Source organism: Paralichthys olivaceus, chromosome 1 (genome assembly GCF_024713975.1).
Source record: "Paralichthys olivaceus isolate ysfri-2021 chromosome 1, ASM2471397v2, whole genome shotgun sequence".
Classification (NCBI taxonomy): Eukaryota; Metazoa; Chordata; class Actinopteri; order Pleuronectiformes; family Paralichthyidae; genus Paralichthys; species Paralichthys olivaceus.
In genome coordinates, this window is record NC_091093.1 from 7,986,566 (window position 1) to 8,002,456 (window position 15,891).

Below are 15,891 nucleotides of genomic sequence, written 5' to 3' on the forward strand. Positions count from 1 at the left end.
ATAGAAAGGCAGAGGAGGAGGACATAGCACAGTGAAGGCTCCACAGAAAGATGCATAATGGTAATGAGAGTAGAAATAACATTTGTAGTAATGGGTGTTGAGCAGGCTCCATGGGGCAGTAGGTAGCCTGCAGATCATTTACAGATCCAGATTCTGTAGCTCCAGAGAACCTTCAGAAAGCAACAGCAGGAGAGAAATGAGAAAGTACAAACTGCAGGAAAGAGAAACAGCCAAGTTAGTAATGTGCATTAATACGTATAGATGGCGAGGAGCAAGGCCCCCGTCAATCTAAACCTATAGCAGCAGGACTACGGGATGGTTCAGGCAAGTCTGAGCCAGCCTTAATTATAAGGCCCTGTTAGCAAACCTGTTGAAAGTCAAAAATGTGTTGTTAGAAACTCATGGGAATCATACATATACTCAGGGTCATCTAAACATAGAATGTATCAAGATGGAGAAGTTTGGGTGAGAGATGTAGGATAGTCAAACCAAACCATACCAAAAATATCATTTAAAAACACAATTTAAAATCAACCATTGCATATTTCTACACAAAATATTAAAATATATTTTAAGAGCAATTTTTGTTAACAGTGCCAGAGAGTCCATTTTATTTATTGTTTCGGTTGTGTGTGGTTTGTTTTGTTTGTTTTATTTATTTCATCATTTATCACAATAATTTATGGAAAAAAATAACATCCAATAAAATTGGTTGTCATGACAGTGCTTTCCTTAATCTTTTTAATAATGTACGAAGTTAAACTGAATCGATATTTAATCAATCTAGATCAAATCTAGACCTTGTGAAGCTGAATCAAATCAATTTGAGAAATCAGTGGCGATACCCAGCCTCAGTTAAGAAAATCACCAATGCTTATGTGAAATGTCAAGAAAAGGTACAATAGTTTGGGGTTTTTTTGCGATGACAAAAGGCCCAGTGATAAATTGTAGATGCACCAGTGTGACCAGTCAGTGTGATTGCCGGCAGACAGCTATCGCAATGTATGTATTATATATTCACACATCCAAGGTGTGTTGGAAAGTGTCTCTTGAGAAAGGGTTTGATCTGAGAGCGACACAATGTCATGCAGAAACGTTATTTCTCAAGACTTAAGCAATCACATAGTTAAAAGGAGTGTTTAGGGCTGTGTGGCATTTAAAGGTCTAGTGTGTAAGATTTAGGTGAAAGGGAAATATTGGCAGACATTTAATGTTTCCACCAGTTCGTTTCATCTAAATTGCATGAATTGTAGTTTTCTTTACCCCAGAAAAGGCCCTTTATATTTAAATACTTTACATTTACAATGAGGGGGTCCTCTCTACAGAGTCTGCCATGTTTTTTACATTAGTCCAGACTGGACTAACTAAACACCTTTTGAGTTTTTATGACAACTGAAGGTTACAAAAGGTTATTTTTCATGTTTGGGAGGGTGAGGTGAGGGGTGTTCAGCTGCAACATGCAATGTCAACACTAGATATCACTGAATTCTACACACTGAACCTTTAAGAGACACAAAAAAGCCACATACACATTCAGTTACCATCTGCATAACAAGACAATAGATGCACAGATATAGGTTAATGTAGGCAAGCATGTAGAGACACACCCGCAAAGTCACACACTTTTTCCTTGCACCTTGCACATGCTTCTACACACTTTCACCCACACACATGTTGAAACACCCAACTGCACATCAAAAGTGAAAAATGTACACACTCTCATCTTTATGTCTAAATGTTCCCTCTCACTCGTCTTCCTTTGTCTTCCTCTACATCTTGATTTCCTTCTGTCTCCTTGCCACTGGGACAAGGTCACATTTAAACACGAGTAAGTGGCTGCAGAAGCGAGATCCTCAACAGACTTGACTTTTAACAGAAAGAAGCCCTCTGCTGATTTACTGTTACGTTATATCAGTGACTATATTATTACTAAGAAGCATAATTAAAAAGTTTGCAAGCCAACCTTTAACTATCCATGCATATTTTATTAGCAGCTTCGTTTTTATCATTTGAAAGAATAAGGCACATGTATTTCCATGTGTAATTCTCCTTTTAAACCTTTTTTTATTGTGAAGATGATGATTGACATTGGCTCTTATTCACACTTACACAATATTTTATTTGTCATAAGATGTTGAGATCAATAAAGTTTATTATTATCATATTATACTATTATGTACAGTTCAGACATCTTTAATTTATATGTACCTCACAGACAGTGACTCTATTATAATGGAGCCAATACACATCAACTATGGGATAATTATTGTTCTTATTATTACACATAATCAGGGTTCAATCATCTCTGGTTAACATGCTCAGCTTCACTAATGCTTGTTTCTCTGATTGTGATGTGATAATAACATGTTTTCTACACCAGAACCAGTGAGAAAGTCATATCCACATCATAGCTCACAAGTCTAGTTTTTCAGTCTGTTAAACCACCCACCTATCTAAAGAGGAAGTGTATATACATTTACTGTAACATCATAATGGTCATTATTCTGCCTGTGTAGGAGGAAATATTTGCTTTCTGTTAACTTGTACTTTTTAAAAGACAGCTTTGTTCTTGCATACATATTGTGCAAAGACATATCTGTAATGTATTTGTTAAGATTCTAGCATACATTCATTCAGATTAACCTATTATTGGTGGTATCTCTAATGCCTTGCATCTTTTTATTTACAGCTCTGATGGTACTAGTTGAACAGTGACCGCTTCCTGCCTGAGGACACCTGCTGCCCAACTCCCTTCATCATGTCTGGGATTCACGTAAGTGTTGTTGCACAAATTGAACATTTTCACATTTACCTATTATGTATACTGGTTCCCATCACACATACACACACTATCAGCTGTACATTTTGATCAGCTTTACACTAGAAGAAGCTGCTGTGGACAATCAGAGAAATTTGATATTTTCACCCTCTGTAGATTATTTTAGATTTTGTTTTTCGAATCAACTAAATATAACTAAACCTGACATAATATAAAATCAATTCAAAAACTAAAAATTCAGTCTCTGATTGGGCTTCTTGACAAATTGTTCCATTGGCCTTCACACACCCCCTCTTAGTTGTCAGTTTGTAATTCTGATGCATATTTTAGTGTCATACATCTCATGTAAATCCACTCACAACTTCCTCTAAGCACAACACTGCTTAATGGAGCAGTTTGATAGTTTCTTCTACTTCTGATGAACACTAATGTCCAACTTTAATAATTCTGAATATTAGTATCCTTTAAGAGTCCGGTGTGTAAGATTTAGGTGAAAGGGATCTATTGGCAGAGATTTACTGTAGAATAATCCTCATGATTTTTTCACTAGTTCATTTCATATAAATTGTATGAATTGTAGTTTTCTTTAGCCCAGAAAAGTCCCTTTATATTAAAATACTTTAATTTGTCCAGACTGGACAAACTAAACACCTTTTGAGTTTTTATGACAACTGAAGCTACCACAGGTTCTTTTTCATGTTTGGAAGGAGAGGGTGAGGTGAGGGGTGTTCAGCTCCATGAAGTCACACATAGCTACTCTCCATCTTAACTATGGTTAACAAACATCAAATACTTTCTATAAAATGTCATAAATGATTTTAAAATTATTTTAAAGTTGAGATGTTACATTCACATTCACTTACATATACATATACATATATACATATATACATATACCGCTTAGAGAACCAGTGCAAGACATTGAAGTGCAGAAATAACTCCCTCTCTGCAGCTCTGTGTTGATGCACATAACTGGTGTGCATGCATCCATCAAAAATGCAGAGCTCAGTTTTGGTGGTTTCACATTTCCAGGTTGACTCAGTGTGTCGACTAATGCCTCAGAGTAGGATTACTGTCTCTCCTGGATCCTCTGGCTTCACATGTTCTTATTGATCAGGGTGTTTTCATCTGTCACAGCACTTCACGGCAGTCAGGTGAAAGTCTAAAAGAAATGCACCTTTTTTTAAGGATTGTAGAAAGAGGCTGTGATCACACTGAATTCTTTGAATCTGTTTCAGTTTTATTGAAGTGTACTGAGGGAATTCAGTGTTGACTGTGATTCGAGCATGGAATTTATTCTTCACGTTTGCTTGATTACTAGATTTTCCATGATGTTTTATTTGTCAATCTAAGCTACAAGTAATACATTTTGATTGATCAGGATGTTTAAGACTCTCACATAAAACCCTGTGGCTTGTTGCAACATAAATCGATTGCAGATTTAGTGTGGTTCTGGTCACCCATTGATGGCAGTGTGTTTCTAAAATTAAACAATGGGTTTCTGTGATAATGGCATATGGCCTGTAATTAAGTGCTGTGGTGTGACAGATGAAAACACCCTGGATCAATAAGAACATTTATGAACTACCTCGGAGATGTTCATATCAGAGGGGTTCTCAAATGTCTGTGACTTTGAGCAGGTCACCATAAAGAAAAAGGTAAAAACTACAAATCTCAGCAACATTTGTTACTAAATAGAACTTTAGTTTTGTAGTTTTCTATAATAAATAAAAACACCACTAATCACCTCTCACTCTCATGTAAATCATCTGATATTTGGTTTAATTATACCTTTGAATCACATTTTTAAAACAAAGTTTATTATATATTTATAATTCATTAAAAATATTAATAGTAGATTGGTAAAACTAGATAAGATCCAGTAAAACAGAGACAAAATTTAATTACTAAAAGCTATACACTGTAACTGATGAGTTTCAAGGGGCATCAAATAAAGCATATGAATTGAAGTTAAGACGGTTTCTCATCTTTGTCTTTGCATGTCATTGCAGTGCTCCTCAATATTGTTCCAACATTTATACAACCACAGTTTGGGTGTATAAATGATGGGTTTTAAAATGAGTGGGGTTAGCATACACAAGTCTCTGAGATATACTATAACCTAGAATTTGTGCCACGCCCTCTGTGTGTACACTGAAATAAGTATTTTAGATATTCCTCACGCTTTTAGAATAATAAGCAAAGTGGTGGATCATGTGTGAAAATTCTAAAAGTTCATTGTGCATATTCAATTAGATATCTGCATTGTATTTAAACATATCTTAGAAGAGTCATCATTTTCTTATTTGTGAATTAACTTGTAGTTTTATGTAGATGACTGTACAAATCAAACACAGTCACAACACATCATAAATCATTGACATGCAAACTCCACAAAGAGATATTCAAACCTAGACTGGACAACAATCCCATAACATTGTGGAATAGAACTTTATATCTAAAGTAATTTTGACTGCTGCAGGGTTCTGTGCTTTCTCACAAATTACTCAGTTCAGCTCCTTATCCTGAACCAAGTTACATCAGTGTGATTAAATGCTGCTTCCTTCTTTTCTCTGTGTGATTCAGGCACCATGGTCGACTGGCACAGAGTGTGTAGCCAAATACAACTTCCAGACCGCCAACGAACAGGACCTGCCCTTCTGCAAAGGAGACGTACTGACCATCATCGGCGTCACCAGGGTAAAGAGTGCACATCTGTAAATTATGTAGATTATACCAGATAAACACACCAAACTGTGACCCTGCGCAAAGGACAGTAGTTCTAGGAAGAGTGTAAAGCTTTTCTAAATGTATTTCTTCATTAGGTTGCACATTGAACATGATTTGTTTTAGTTTCTCCAGGTTCTCATCATGTATTGAAGACCAAAAATTTGTATTACTAAGAAATGATATGAATTAAAAACATGTGACTTACAGCATACTTGTGTTAACATAAATCTGTAGCATTGTGACACAGTCCAATCATTGAACACAGTGCTAATATGTGACCCCTGTCACAAGTTTAATATTGATATTCATGTCTTTTGTATTAAAGTGAGATGTTAAAAGCCAAAAGAGAGAAAAGCTCACCCCCTCATGTTAGGATTCAAATAGATTAACATCACAACATGCTGCAAACAATCAAATAGAGCACAGTACAAAACAAGCAAGTGCTTCATGATAAAGTATGTAAGCGAGATGTGAGTCCATCCAACAGCTTTGTAGCACCAGTCAGTATGTTTCTCTTTTAGCTGGAGGCCCTCTCTGGCTCCCATTGGTGCTTTAGATAATACATCAGCGCTCACTGTTTGCAGCAGCTTATTCCCACTCATATCTGATCGAACCAGTGGTGTTGAAGTGGACTGCAGCATCCATTCTGCACAATGCACTGTAGGTTTCTCCAGAATCACTGTAAATTTTTGTAAAGATGACAGCATGCCGTGTGTTTGACTGTTTCAGGATCCAAACTGGTACAGAGCGAGGAACACAGTGGGCAGAGAGGGCACTATCCCAGCCAACTATGTCCAGAAAAGGGAAGGAGTCAAGTCAGGAGGGAAACTCAGTCTTATGCCGTAAGTACCAGAGGGGTAACAGGAGAGGCTTGAACATTATGTTCAGAGTTTTGTGTATATCACCGTCAAAGTGTTTATTTAAAATTTGAGATATGTTCTGACTTTGTTTAAGTCCATGTAATGTTTAATATACTGTAAATCATGATCAAATACATCAGAAGAGCAGTGTTAGATTAAATATAGCTGTAATACATAATGTCTTTGATGAAAATGTATTTAGAGAGAACATTGTATGAACATGATGACACATAGATAAAGTGCAGTACAGAATGTGATAGTATGCAGCAGTAATATAAATAATAACTGTAGATACATTCATGTGTCTCTATTCTTTTCCACGTGTGCTCCATCCCTTTGAACAAGATGATGTGCCACCAATTCACTTACATCTGATTCCAAAAGTCAGGCAAAGAAGGAAATTCCATCTCCTCAAGTCTTTTGGTTTTTTCTGTGTCGCCTCCTCTTGTCAATATGTTGCTGGAGCAGCTGCGCGCTACCTTTTGAATCAGGCTTTTTTTAAATGTGCTATTTAAAAGAAAAAAGAAAATGTAAGCGCATGCAAATGAAAAGAGACAGGAAAGCTGAGAGCGTACTGGCTTCTCCAGGGTTTACATTTTAAAGTAGAACGTTTTGAACTTTAGTTGTAAATGTCAGATGATTTGAAGTTAGAGGCTGGTCACAGTTAGGTGGTGCACGGCGAGATCCAGTGTGAATGAATGGAACTGGATTCATGGACCAGAGCTGGATTGACACATTCATCTCAGTTGTTCATTGTTTATTGTGTTGTTTTCCCAGCCAGTTTTTGACTTTGACAACATTAGGGGATGTGCAGTATCCGTGCTACAGATACGTCCAGTGTCCACACTACTCTGGAGTTTAAGTGCTGGATTTTGGAAACGCTGCTGTCTCCGTTTCAGTTTTGAAATCTCCAGGGCTGCGTTTTAGTCTGGACAGAAAGGAAGAATAGATTCTCACAATCTCTTGCTTATTGAGTCTTTTTGGTCACGACGTAGCCTTTGCTGATATGTCAGGCTCCTCGTCAGGATCACATGACCCAAACATTAGCATTAGCCTCAGCTACCAGTGTAGAATGCAACATGGATAATCAATCACAAGCGCTGCTGGCCATGTGGATTTTGCTAACAGCTGTTGTGCAGTTCAATTCTGCATTTTACTATGTTACAACTGCTCATATGTAGAAGACATGGCCCGTGCATGCTCTGTATGTGTGTTCATGTGATATAGTTTTCAGGCTTGTTAATATTATTATTAAAAGGTCATTTTGTCATAGTTTGAAAACGCCATTTACCAATGAAGGATGTAAAGTGAGGCAATGCTTGAAATCCCAGAACAGTCATCATAGGAAATGTTTTCCCATGAATGAATAGTCATAAGTATGACAGTCGTTTCAACACTGTTAATGGAGCTCTCAGTAGTTGGTGGTATGACTTACTGTATTAATATCTCGTCAGCTGGAAACATTTAAGTTGACCCTCATTGTCTCGCTTCACCACCTGATGCTCAAAGCTTTAACTCTTTTTCTCCTAACTGTTCACCCGACCTCTCAACACCGTGTGTTGACTTTGCCGTACCACCGATTAAAAATACTTTGTTCTAACTGACATCAACAGTTGATGTACTACAGGAAAAACGTTTAGCACCTGCTAACTGCTGTCATGAATGAATAAACACTATATTTGGCCTGATTCTCTTGCTGATCTCATGGCCCTCAAAATACTAAAGTCGCCGTCGCAAGTTGTTTCTGTGGAAGAATGAACTGTAACTCAGAGACTTGTTGACTCTGTTATGAATGACTAACAGATTTTTCAGAGACCTCTCCCTCGCCTCTGGTTCACATGAGAGTCCTCTGTCCCCATGGTCACTCTGACCGACTGATCCTGAGCACCAGATACAAACACCACCGCCCTCATTGGTAGATAACAGCTTGCTCTCTCTGCCGCCCCCCTGTGGCAGACATCTTCATCAGATTACAGCACCACCCTCGAGAGCTGGGGTGTTGAACCCTGCTGTCCCTCTTTCCCTGTTGTCTCCACCAAGTTGTTGACCACATTCCCCCCCGTCTCTCTTCTTTCAGTATGTAATTTACAAAATACTGCAGTTAATGTCTATGGACCGAACAACCAGTGTGTCAACCAAGAGTGGAATGCATCTCTCTGGCCGTCCACGCTTGGCGCCTGCTCTCGGATTAGTGGGAGTTAAGGAGCTGCTGTCCATCGGAGAAGCAGCCCGCACTGATCTAATCAACTCAACCCATATTAAGCTGCTTTGCCACAAGGGCTGCGCTGTCTGAGGATGAAGAGGAGGGGGAGGAGTTGGAGTATGGAGTGACGGAGGCTGCCACGGGAAAATGAGCTAAATCAATTATGGCGGTTGATTACCACCCATGCACCAGCCAAGATGGATAGAGAGACCCTGTAGGCTGCTACTGTTTGCAGCTAAAACTGCCTTTCACACAAGGAGTGACATGAATCAATGAGATATGGTGCCGTGTTTTGTGGTTGAGGTTGGATGGTTGTTTGTTAAAGCTCACAGGTCCACAGAGGTAGAAAAGAGGACTCATAATTTTACATCGTATTTTATAGTTAGGTGCTATATTACTTTAAAACATTTTCCTATTTCTGGTAACAATTATTTGCTGGGGCTTTTTTTTGAAGACAGTGAGAAATATTTATGTTGGCATAGAAGAGATTGGTGTAAACCATGGAGCAGGAGATGACAGTATAATCCATCCATTAGTGGTCTATAGATGTAACCACCAGGCCATATGGTGAGGGTGAAGCAGGGTTAGACAGCGAGCTTCTAAATCAGGAGGCAAGAGCTTTTATTGTTTTCAGTTAAAAGCAGCATTAATGTGTTTTATTAAAGAACAGTCATATAATTCAGTTTACGGCTCAGATTTAAGTGTGCTGTATCTTTTTCAATGGTGCGCTCATCTGTTGGTCTCCTTGACCCCTGTCAGTGGGTGACTGGTTCTGTCCTACACTCCACCTTGTCTGAGCAGTTTTTGCATTTTCCTGTTATTGCAGAGTGCCTGTGTGTCAGTTTCCGACTCTGCCCCTAGGCTTCTCGTGTAAGTCCCTGTGTGTGTGTGTGTGTGTTTTTGAGCACCATGCTTCCTGTTGTTTAGGGTTCAGGTACTTTCTCAGTGACTCCTCAAGACGAGACTGCCCACAGCCCTGCTCCGCTTTAGTTGAGCAGACTGGAAATGCCTCCGCCACCTTCCCATTATCACCCCCACTGTTGTTTATTCACTCCTCATATCAGAGGAGGCTGCATGTCTCTGATATGTGGAAGTGGATTCTTCTGTTGGGTTGAAGTTGCAAATGAGATTGAGGAGAGGAAAAAGCTGTGTGATCCGCTGTAGGAGCTGTTGAATAATCTGATGCTGTTAACACAGACGAAAAAGAAATGATAAAGTTCAGTTTTCCACAAGAACAAGAAGAGGCACATGTGAAATTGCCATATATGGATCAAACTTGTCTTGTGATGACCACCACCAATGTAGCGTTAACTTTTATGAGTGTTTTTTTGGTCACTTTTCTCACTCCCTTTTCCCTGTCCCTCTCTTCTGTGCCTGTAGCTGGTTTCATGGGAAGATAACTCGGGAGCAGGCCGAGCGGCTCCTCTACCCTCCAGAGACGGGCTTGTACTTGGTGAGGGAGAGTACCAACTACCCCGGTGATTACACCCTGTGCGTCAGCTGTGATGGCAAGGTGGAGCACTACCGCATCATCTACCACAACGGCAAGCTCACCATCGACGAGGAGGAGTACTTTGAGAACCTCATGCAGCTGGTGGAGGTGAGGGACGGTACCGAGCATGGCTGCCATTCACATTATAAAAGTGATACCCATAATAACCCTGGCTTTTACTGTGGCAGCTGAAAAGGATGTTATTATCATTGCAGAATAAGATAAGGTCATACTTTATTGATTTCCCATCGGAAAAATTTGGGTTTTACATCAACCCAAGTACAGAAATATGGCACAGAATAGTTCATACCTCTGCCAAGGCCCAACAGTGCACTTATGAAAACACATTTAAATTCCCCAGATCCAGATTTTTATTTGGATCTGCACCAAATGTCACACACTCATAAATAGCAGCCCCCTAAAATGCTTGATTTTTTGACATCAAGAACCATGAATTATTCTCTAAGAAATCTGTGAAAATGTTTATTCATACATCTCACAATGTTAAAGAAAGTGACACAAAATTATTGGATCGATCTACAGTGTGTAAATGTGTAAATATGTACTACTACTACCACCACCACTAATAAGAAGAAGAAGAAGAAGAAGAATTGATCTGCATGTTGAGCTGAACCTCAGAGTCAGTAGAGAGGACTGTTTGTCAGAAAATAAAACCGTTGGCCAGTGACATTCAGTCCACATTCGTCCTGGAAGTCAGTGAGATGAGGAGTGATGTTTTCAGGCTGTTGCTGGAAGGGATGTCACAAGAACCGATACTTTGGTACCATGTCCATGCCAAAACTCTAAAAACGTCACTGGTTAGAGGTTCTTGGGAGCCGTGCAGTGCTGAGGGGTTGCACTTGTGACACTGTGTGTGTGTGTGTGAATGCCTGTACTTATACCTTTGTGAATCCCCACTTTTGGGGATGGGCTGTTTGAGGGTTAAGAATTGGTTTTAGTGTTAGAATTAGGTTTGGGTGATGCATTTAGTTTGAAGATGGTTGAGGTTAGGGAATGTATTATGTCAATGAGTGTCCTCACTAAGATAGAAGAACAAACATGTGTGTCTGTTAGTACAGTGCATGTGCAGCCTCTGCTGTTTTCTTACAGTCATTGACCTGATCATTTTCTTACATGCCACTGTTCTGTTTATTACTTGAAGGCTACATATCCACTGATGTATTTTGTATGTTGAAATATTTGTATTTTCAAAAATACTAGATAGATAGATAGTTACGCTCTCAAATGTTCAGATATTTGCTGTTATTTTTTGGTGATAGTAAACTGAATATATTTGAACTGTTTGTTGGATAAAACAGGAAGATACAGTGTAATGAATTACAATTCTGTGACTGACTGACTGTGCTTACACTTAAAACAGTCTCTAAACGTAAATCAGGAAATCTCCCCTAAACATTACTAGTAGTAAAATCCCATTCCAATGTGAATGGGATATTTCTGACTTTGTTGCATTTCAACTGTTTATGTATTGTATTAATTTATTCATCAACCCACTTATCCATCACCGGCTTACTGAAGCCACACATGGGGCGAGAGGTTGGGTGAAACCTTTGTTACCCGTCTGTTATCAGGCTGACACACTCTTGTTTCAATGCTTTTTCCACACAAATACTGTTAATAACTGTCAAAGTCTATTTTAATCTTGACTAAATAATGTAGGTCATAAGTATCCATCTTCCAATTCTTTTATTTACAAGTATTCAACATAATTTACTCTGATTTAATTGTGATGCAGTGTGATTACATAACTCCATGAACACAAGTAGAGCACAAACACATTCAGCGTCCCCGGTGAGTTTCCCAAAAACAAAACCAAGTGCATTCTCCACCAAGCCGTCTGATCTTCGAACTCGCTGCCTGTTATCTGAAGGCCGGTTCAGAGTGTGGAGAGGGGAAGACAGGGGACCTGATAGCAGAGTGAAGGGGGGGGGGTGCTCGTTCTCTCAGATAAAGAGAGGGGATGGATTGGCAGCTATCACACTTTTAATTGGACCTCATCTCTTTGCCTCGTGGGGCGTTGGAAGTGGACGACAGGAAAGTGCCAACTGGCACCGAGAGCAGCTACATCCCCGGTGCATTCTTGTTATCTTCAGCCACCCACTATCTCTGTCTCTCTATCACCCTCTCTCTCTCGTTCACACCCTCGAGGCATGGATCAGCCTCCACTTCCTCTCTCCACCTCGCCCTCTCTCTCTTTGTCCTCCCTCGTGGATACCTGGCATATTACTTCTTCTCCTCCTCTCTTTGTTATCCATTTCAACCTCTTACTTTGCTTCTCTCTCTCTGTGTGTCTCTCTCTTTCTTTCTTCCTTCTTCTCCTCCATATGCATTCCCCTGTGTCCCCACTCTCTGTCTCTCTCTCCCTCTGTCTCTCTCTCTTCCTCTGTCTCTCTCTCTCTATAATAGCCTATGAGAGGAGGATTCCTCACATTCTTGTGTGTTTTCCGTCTCGCTCTCTCTTCCACCGCTTGTGCAGCAGCTTCACACATACCTACATATAGACACACACAATATGCATATATGTACACTCACAGACGCAGGCCCCCTTTGTCTGTCACATGTGTGCAGTGAAACAAAGATGGCTCCATGTGGTATTTAGAGGGTGTAACAGCACAGTGAATGTGTTGTCAGCTACAATGCCTGTTTTGTATTTTTACTCAGTGATTACAGCTTTCTATGTTAATTACATATGGCAAGATGATGATTTATCCGTTTCCATTGTTTCCTAAAAATATAGAATTCCGTGCATTAAATGGTTAACATCCCCCAAGGTGTTTATATATGATGATATAGAAACACTGCAGGTTTAATAACAAATGATCTTTCACTTCATCGCTGACAAAAGCTGAAAAAAATGTGTTGTTGTTCTACATTTGTGACTTCATTTATCAGCCTCTGTTCTCAATAATGTAGAAGAAACTGACCCCCCACCTGCATTATGCTGCTCCCTGGTGGTTGTAATGGTAGCCTACACTCTGGTCAATTTTACTATGGTTTAGTTGAGGAGAGAGAATTGTATTATTATTATTATTATTTAGTCAGAGGTTTGATGCCCTGCTCTGATTCACTATTTGTCTCATACATGTTTTCTATCTTTTGATTTATTTCTATGTTTGACAAATGTCACCGACACAAGACATTTGCCTGATTGTTGCTGAGATCGAATCTGGTTTTATAATGAGCACATATCGACGAGGTCTTATTTGGTTCCTTGTGATTCTGGGGGTGAAAGGTTGAACGCTTTGCCCTCTCCCACACCCACACACTCGTCCTCTGCTGCTGGTTCCCACAGTAAATGCTCAGCAGCTCCAAACCTCCGAGCAGGGGAGTTACTCCACAAGCTTTTCTTCAGATGCTTTAAGTCTAAGATGACATAATGACATTTATACTGTTTGTCACCAGTAGAAGTTTACTTCATATGTTTGATCCTGTCTCCACTACAGCTGTATGATTGTGCTGCAGGTGCCTGGGTTTAATCTCTTCATTCCCATTTTGATTTTAGAAATATTTCAACAGTTATTCAAAGTTTTAGGTAATTGATGTTACAGTTGTGAGGTTACTCCATGTTGAAATCTGTTGGTTTGAACCACAGTCATGTTCGCAAACAGTGACCTATAAGTTTAGTAGAGATCGGTTTCTTCAATTAAAGGCCTTACCCTCTTGTTGAGGGTTAAGGACAGAGTCGCACTTTGTTAAAGCCCTATGAAACTGTGATTTGTGAATATGGGCTATACAAATAAAATTTGATTGATTGATGACAAAGTGTTAGAAGTTAAAATCAGTTTTCTTAGTTCAGTCCATCAGTCCAAACCTCAGGGATATGTCATTTACAATTTTTGTCTTTGCAGAAACAAATATTGGAATAAATATGACTTATGCACTTGCTGTAAAGATAAAAATAATAATATAAATATTCATTATGGTTTCCACAAAATGACACTAAAGCAAAGCCTTGCTCCTCCCCCTGTTTCTCTCGCATCTCTTGTATGGAAATGAGGCAGGGATTCTGTTTTCCCTCAGGACAACCCTACATCCCTTTTAACATTGATGCGTTTTGATGAAAGTTAAACCTGCTGTACTTCATCTCTTTGTTTGAAGCAAACCCCACTGATATCTCATACATATAAAACAGAGGGATCTCCTCACATCAAACTCTCAGCACAGTCTGAAGCTTCTTTTTATCTGAAAACAGTAGCCACGGTTTTGTTTTAGATTTCAAAAGCTTGTGTACGGGCGCACCAATCAGAATTCATTTATGAATGTCAGTCCTGATCACTCATCACAGTCTAAAGATGGTAGAGGGAACTAGTTCACATTTCAGACTTTTATACTTAAGATTCTTTTAAAATTGTAATTCAAACTTAACAAATATATGTATTTTCATTGTTTGCTTTTAATGTTTATATTTAATCTTCTCTTCCTCTGTCTCTAGCATTACACCAAAGATGCTGATGGCCTTTGCACCAGGCTGATTAAACCCAAGTTGATGGAGGGAACAGTGGCAGCGCAGGACGAGTTCTCCAGGAGTAAGGACACACTGAGCTCATTACACTGCTCTACAGGGACACTGGCACACAGGGACATTACTGTGTGTATAATGTCACGCTAACCTCTCAAACATGAAGAGGATTGTAGATGTGTACACACACCTAAAGTATACAGACTGTATACTGCATCTCCTTCAAGTCTCTGCTGTCATCCCAGTCCTAATAGCATTAGTCAACAGAGGGTAATTAATCTTTCTGTGTCTGGGGACGTCTGCTGGGCTTCACCAGCTCTCAAGGTCAATCCAAGTCTTCCTTCACCTCTGTCTCTCTTAATTTCTCCACATGTACCCGTCTGTACTCAGTAAATTGTAAATTCCTTCCCCACACAAATTTAAAAAAGATAAATGTTGCAATAAATCATTAAAACTTTTTTCCCACATGAGAGATTCATCATTCAAATAGTGGGAGCTCTACTCTGACCAGAAGATGGCTGTCAAACTAATATGTTTTACTACTTCTTCTGATAACAACATAAATAATGAATTTTGCTTTTTTTTTTTTTTTTTTTACAAAAAGCCTTTCCCTGGATCACACAATACCTCTTTTACACCCCAAACATATAGAGGAGTTTGCCTTTCTGTTTTTTCTCTCCAGTATGTCTTGTTCAACGTCACAAATGCACTGAAAACTGAGATGCCCTCTCACAGTGCTGTCTGAACAAATTCACCTGGGTGTCATGTTTCCATCCCTGCCTATCGGAGCCAGAGCCGATTAAAATCTCTGTGCTGTGTCTACAGCAGAGTCATTTGATGCAGGAGTGAATGCTGATTGCAGCCATTCCTGTTGCAGACAAAAGCCAGATGTTAGCTGGTGTTAATGGGTTTTTGACCAGTGAAGAGGGGCTTACAAGTTACAGGATGATATGAACCCGATGATCTTATACTTCAGCTGTGATGTCTTCTCACTGCGTCTTCTGTCTTCTCTCGACAGGTGGCTGGGCCTTGAACAGAAAGGAGCTGAAACTGATCCAGACCATCGGCAAAGGAGAGTTTGGAGGTGAGCAACTGAGCTTTTCAACGATCAATCACAGCATTTAATTTCATACACAGAGGCAATAATAACACGGACCAAGGACGTCTCGGACATTGTCATGAAACTTAACCCTGCTCGTGTCCTTCGCAGATGTGATGGTGGGAGACTACAGAGGGACCAAGGTGGCAGTCAAGTGTATCAAAAATGACGCCACAGCGCAGGCTTTCATCGCTGAGGCATCTGTCATGACGTAAGATCTGCCAGCTCTTCAGTCCTTGTCCTTTACA

General features: G+C 39.6%; 1 protein-coding gene across 1 annotated transcript in view; it reads left to right on the top strand.

Moving 5' to 3' along the window:
• LOC109625159 (tyrosine-protein kinase CSK) overlaps positions 1 to 15,891 on the top strand; it is a 43,384-nt gene that overhangs the window by 22,718 nt on the left and 4,775 nt on the right. The window contains exons 2-8 of the mRNA XM_069539953.1: positions 2,690 to 2,773; positions 5,366 to 5,479; positions 6,239 to 6,351; positions 9,953 to 10,172; positions 14,518 to 14,611; positions 15,563 to 15,628; positions 15,755 to 15,854. Coding sequence (XP_069396054.1) covers positions 2,759 to 2,773; positions 5,366 to 5,479; positions 6,239 to 6,351; positions 9,953 to 10,172; positions 14,518 to 14,611; positions 15,563 to 15,628; positions 15,755 to 15,854 — 722 coding nt within the window. The 5' untranslated portion in view covers positions 2,690 to 2,758. The remainder of the gene's footprint in view (positions 1 to 2,689; positions 2,774 to 5,365; positions 5,480 to 6,238; positions 6,352 to 9,952; positions 10,173 to 14,517; positions 14,612 to 15,562; positions 15,629 to 15,754; positions 15,855 to 15,891) is intronic.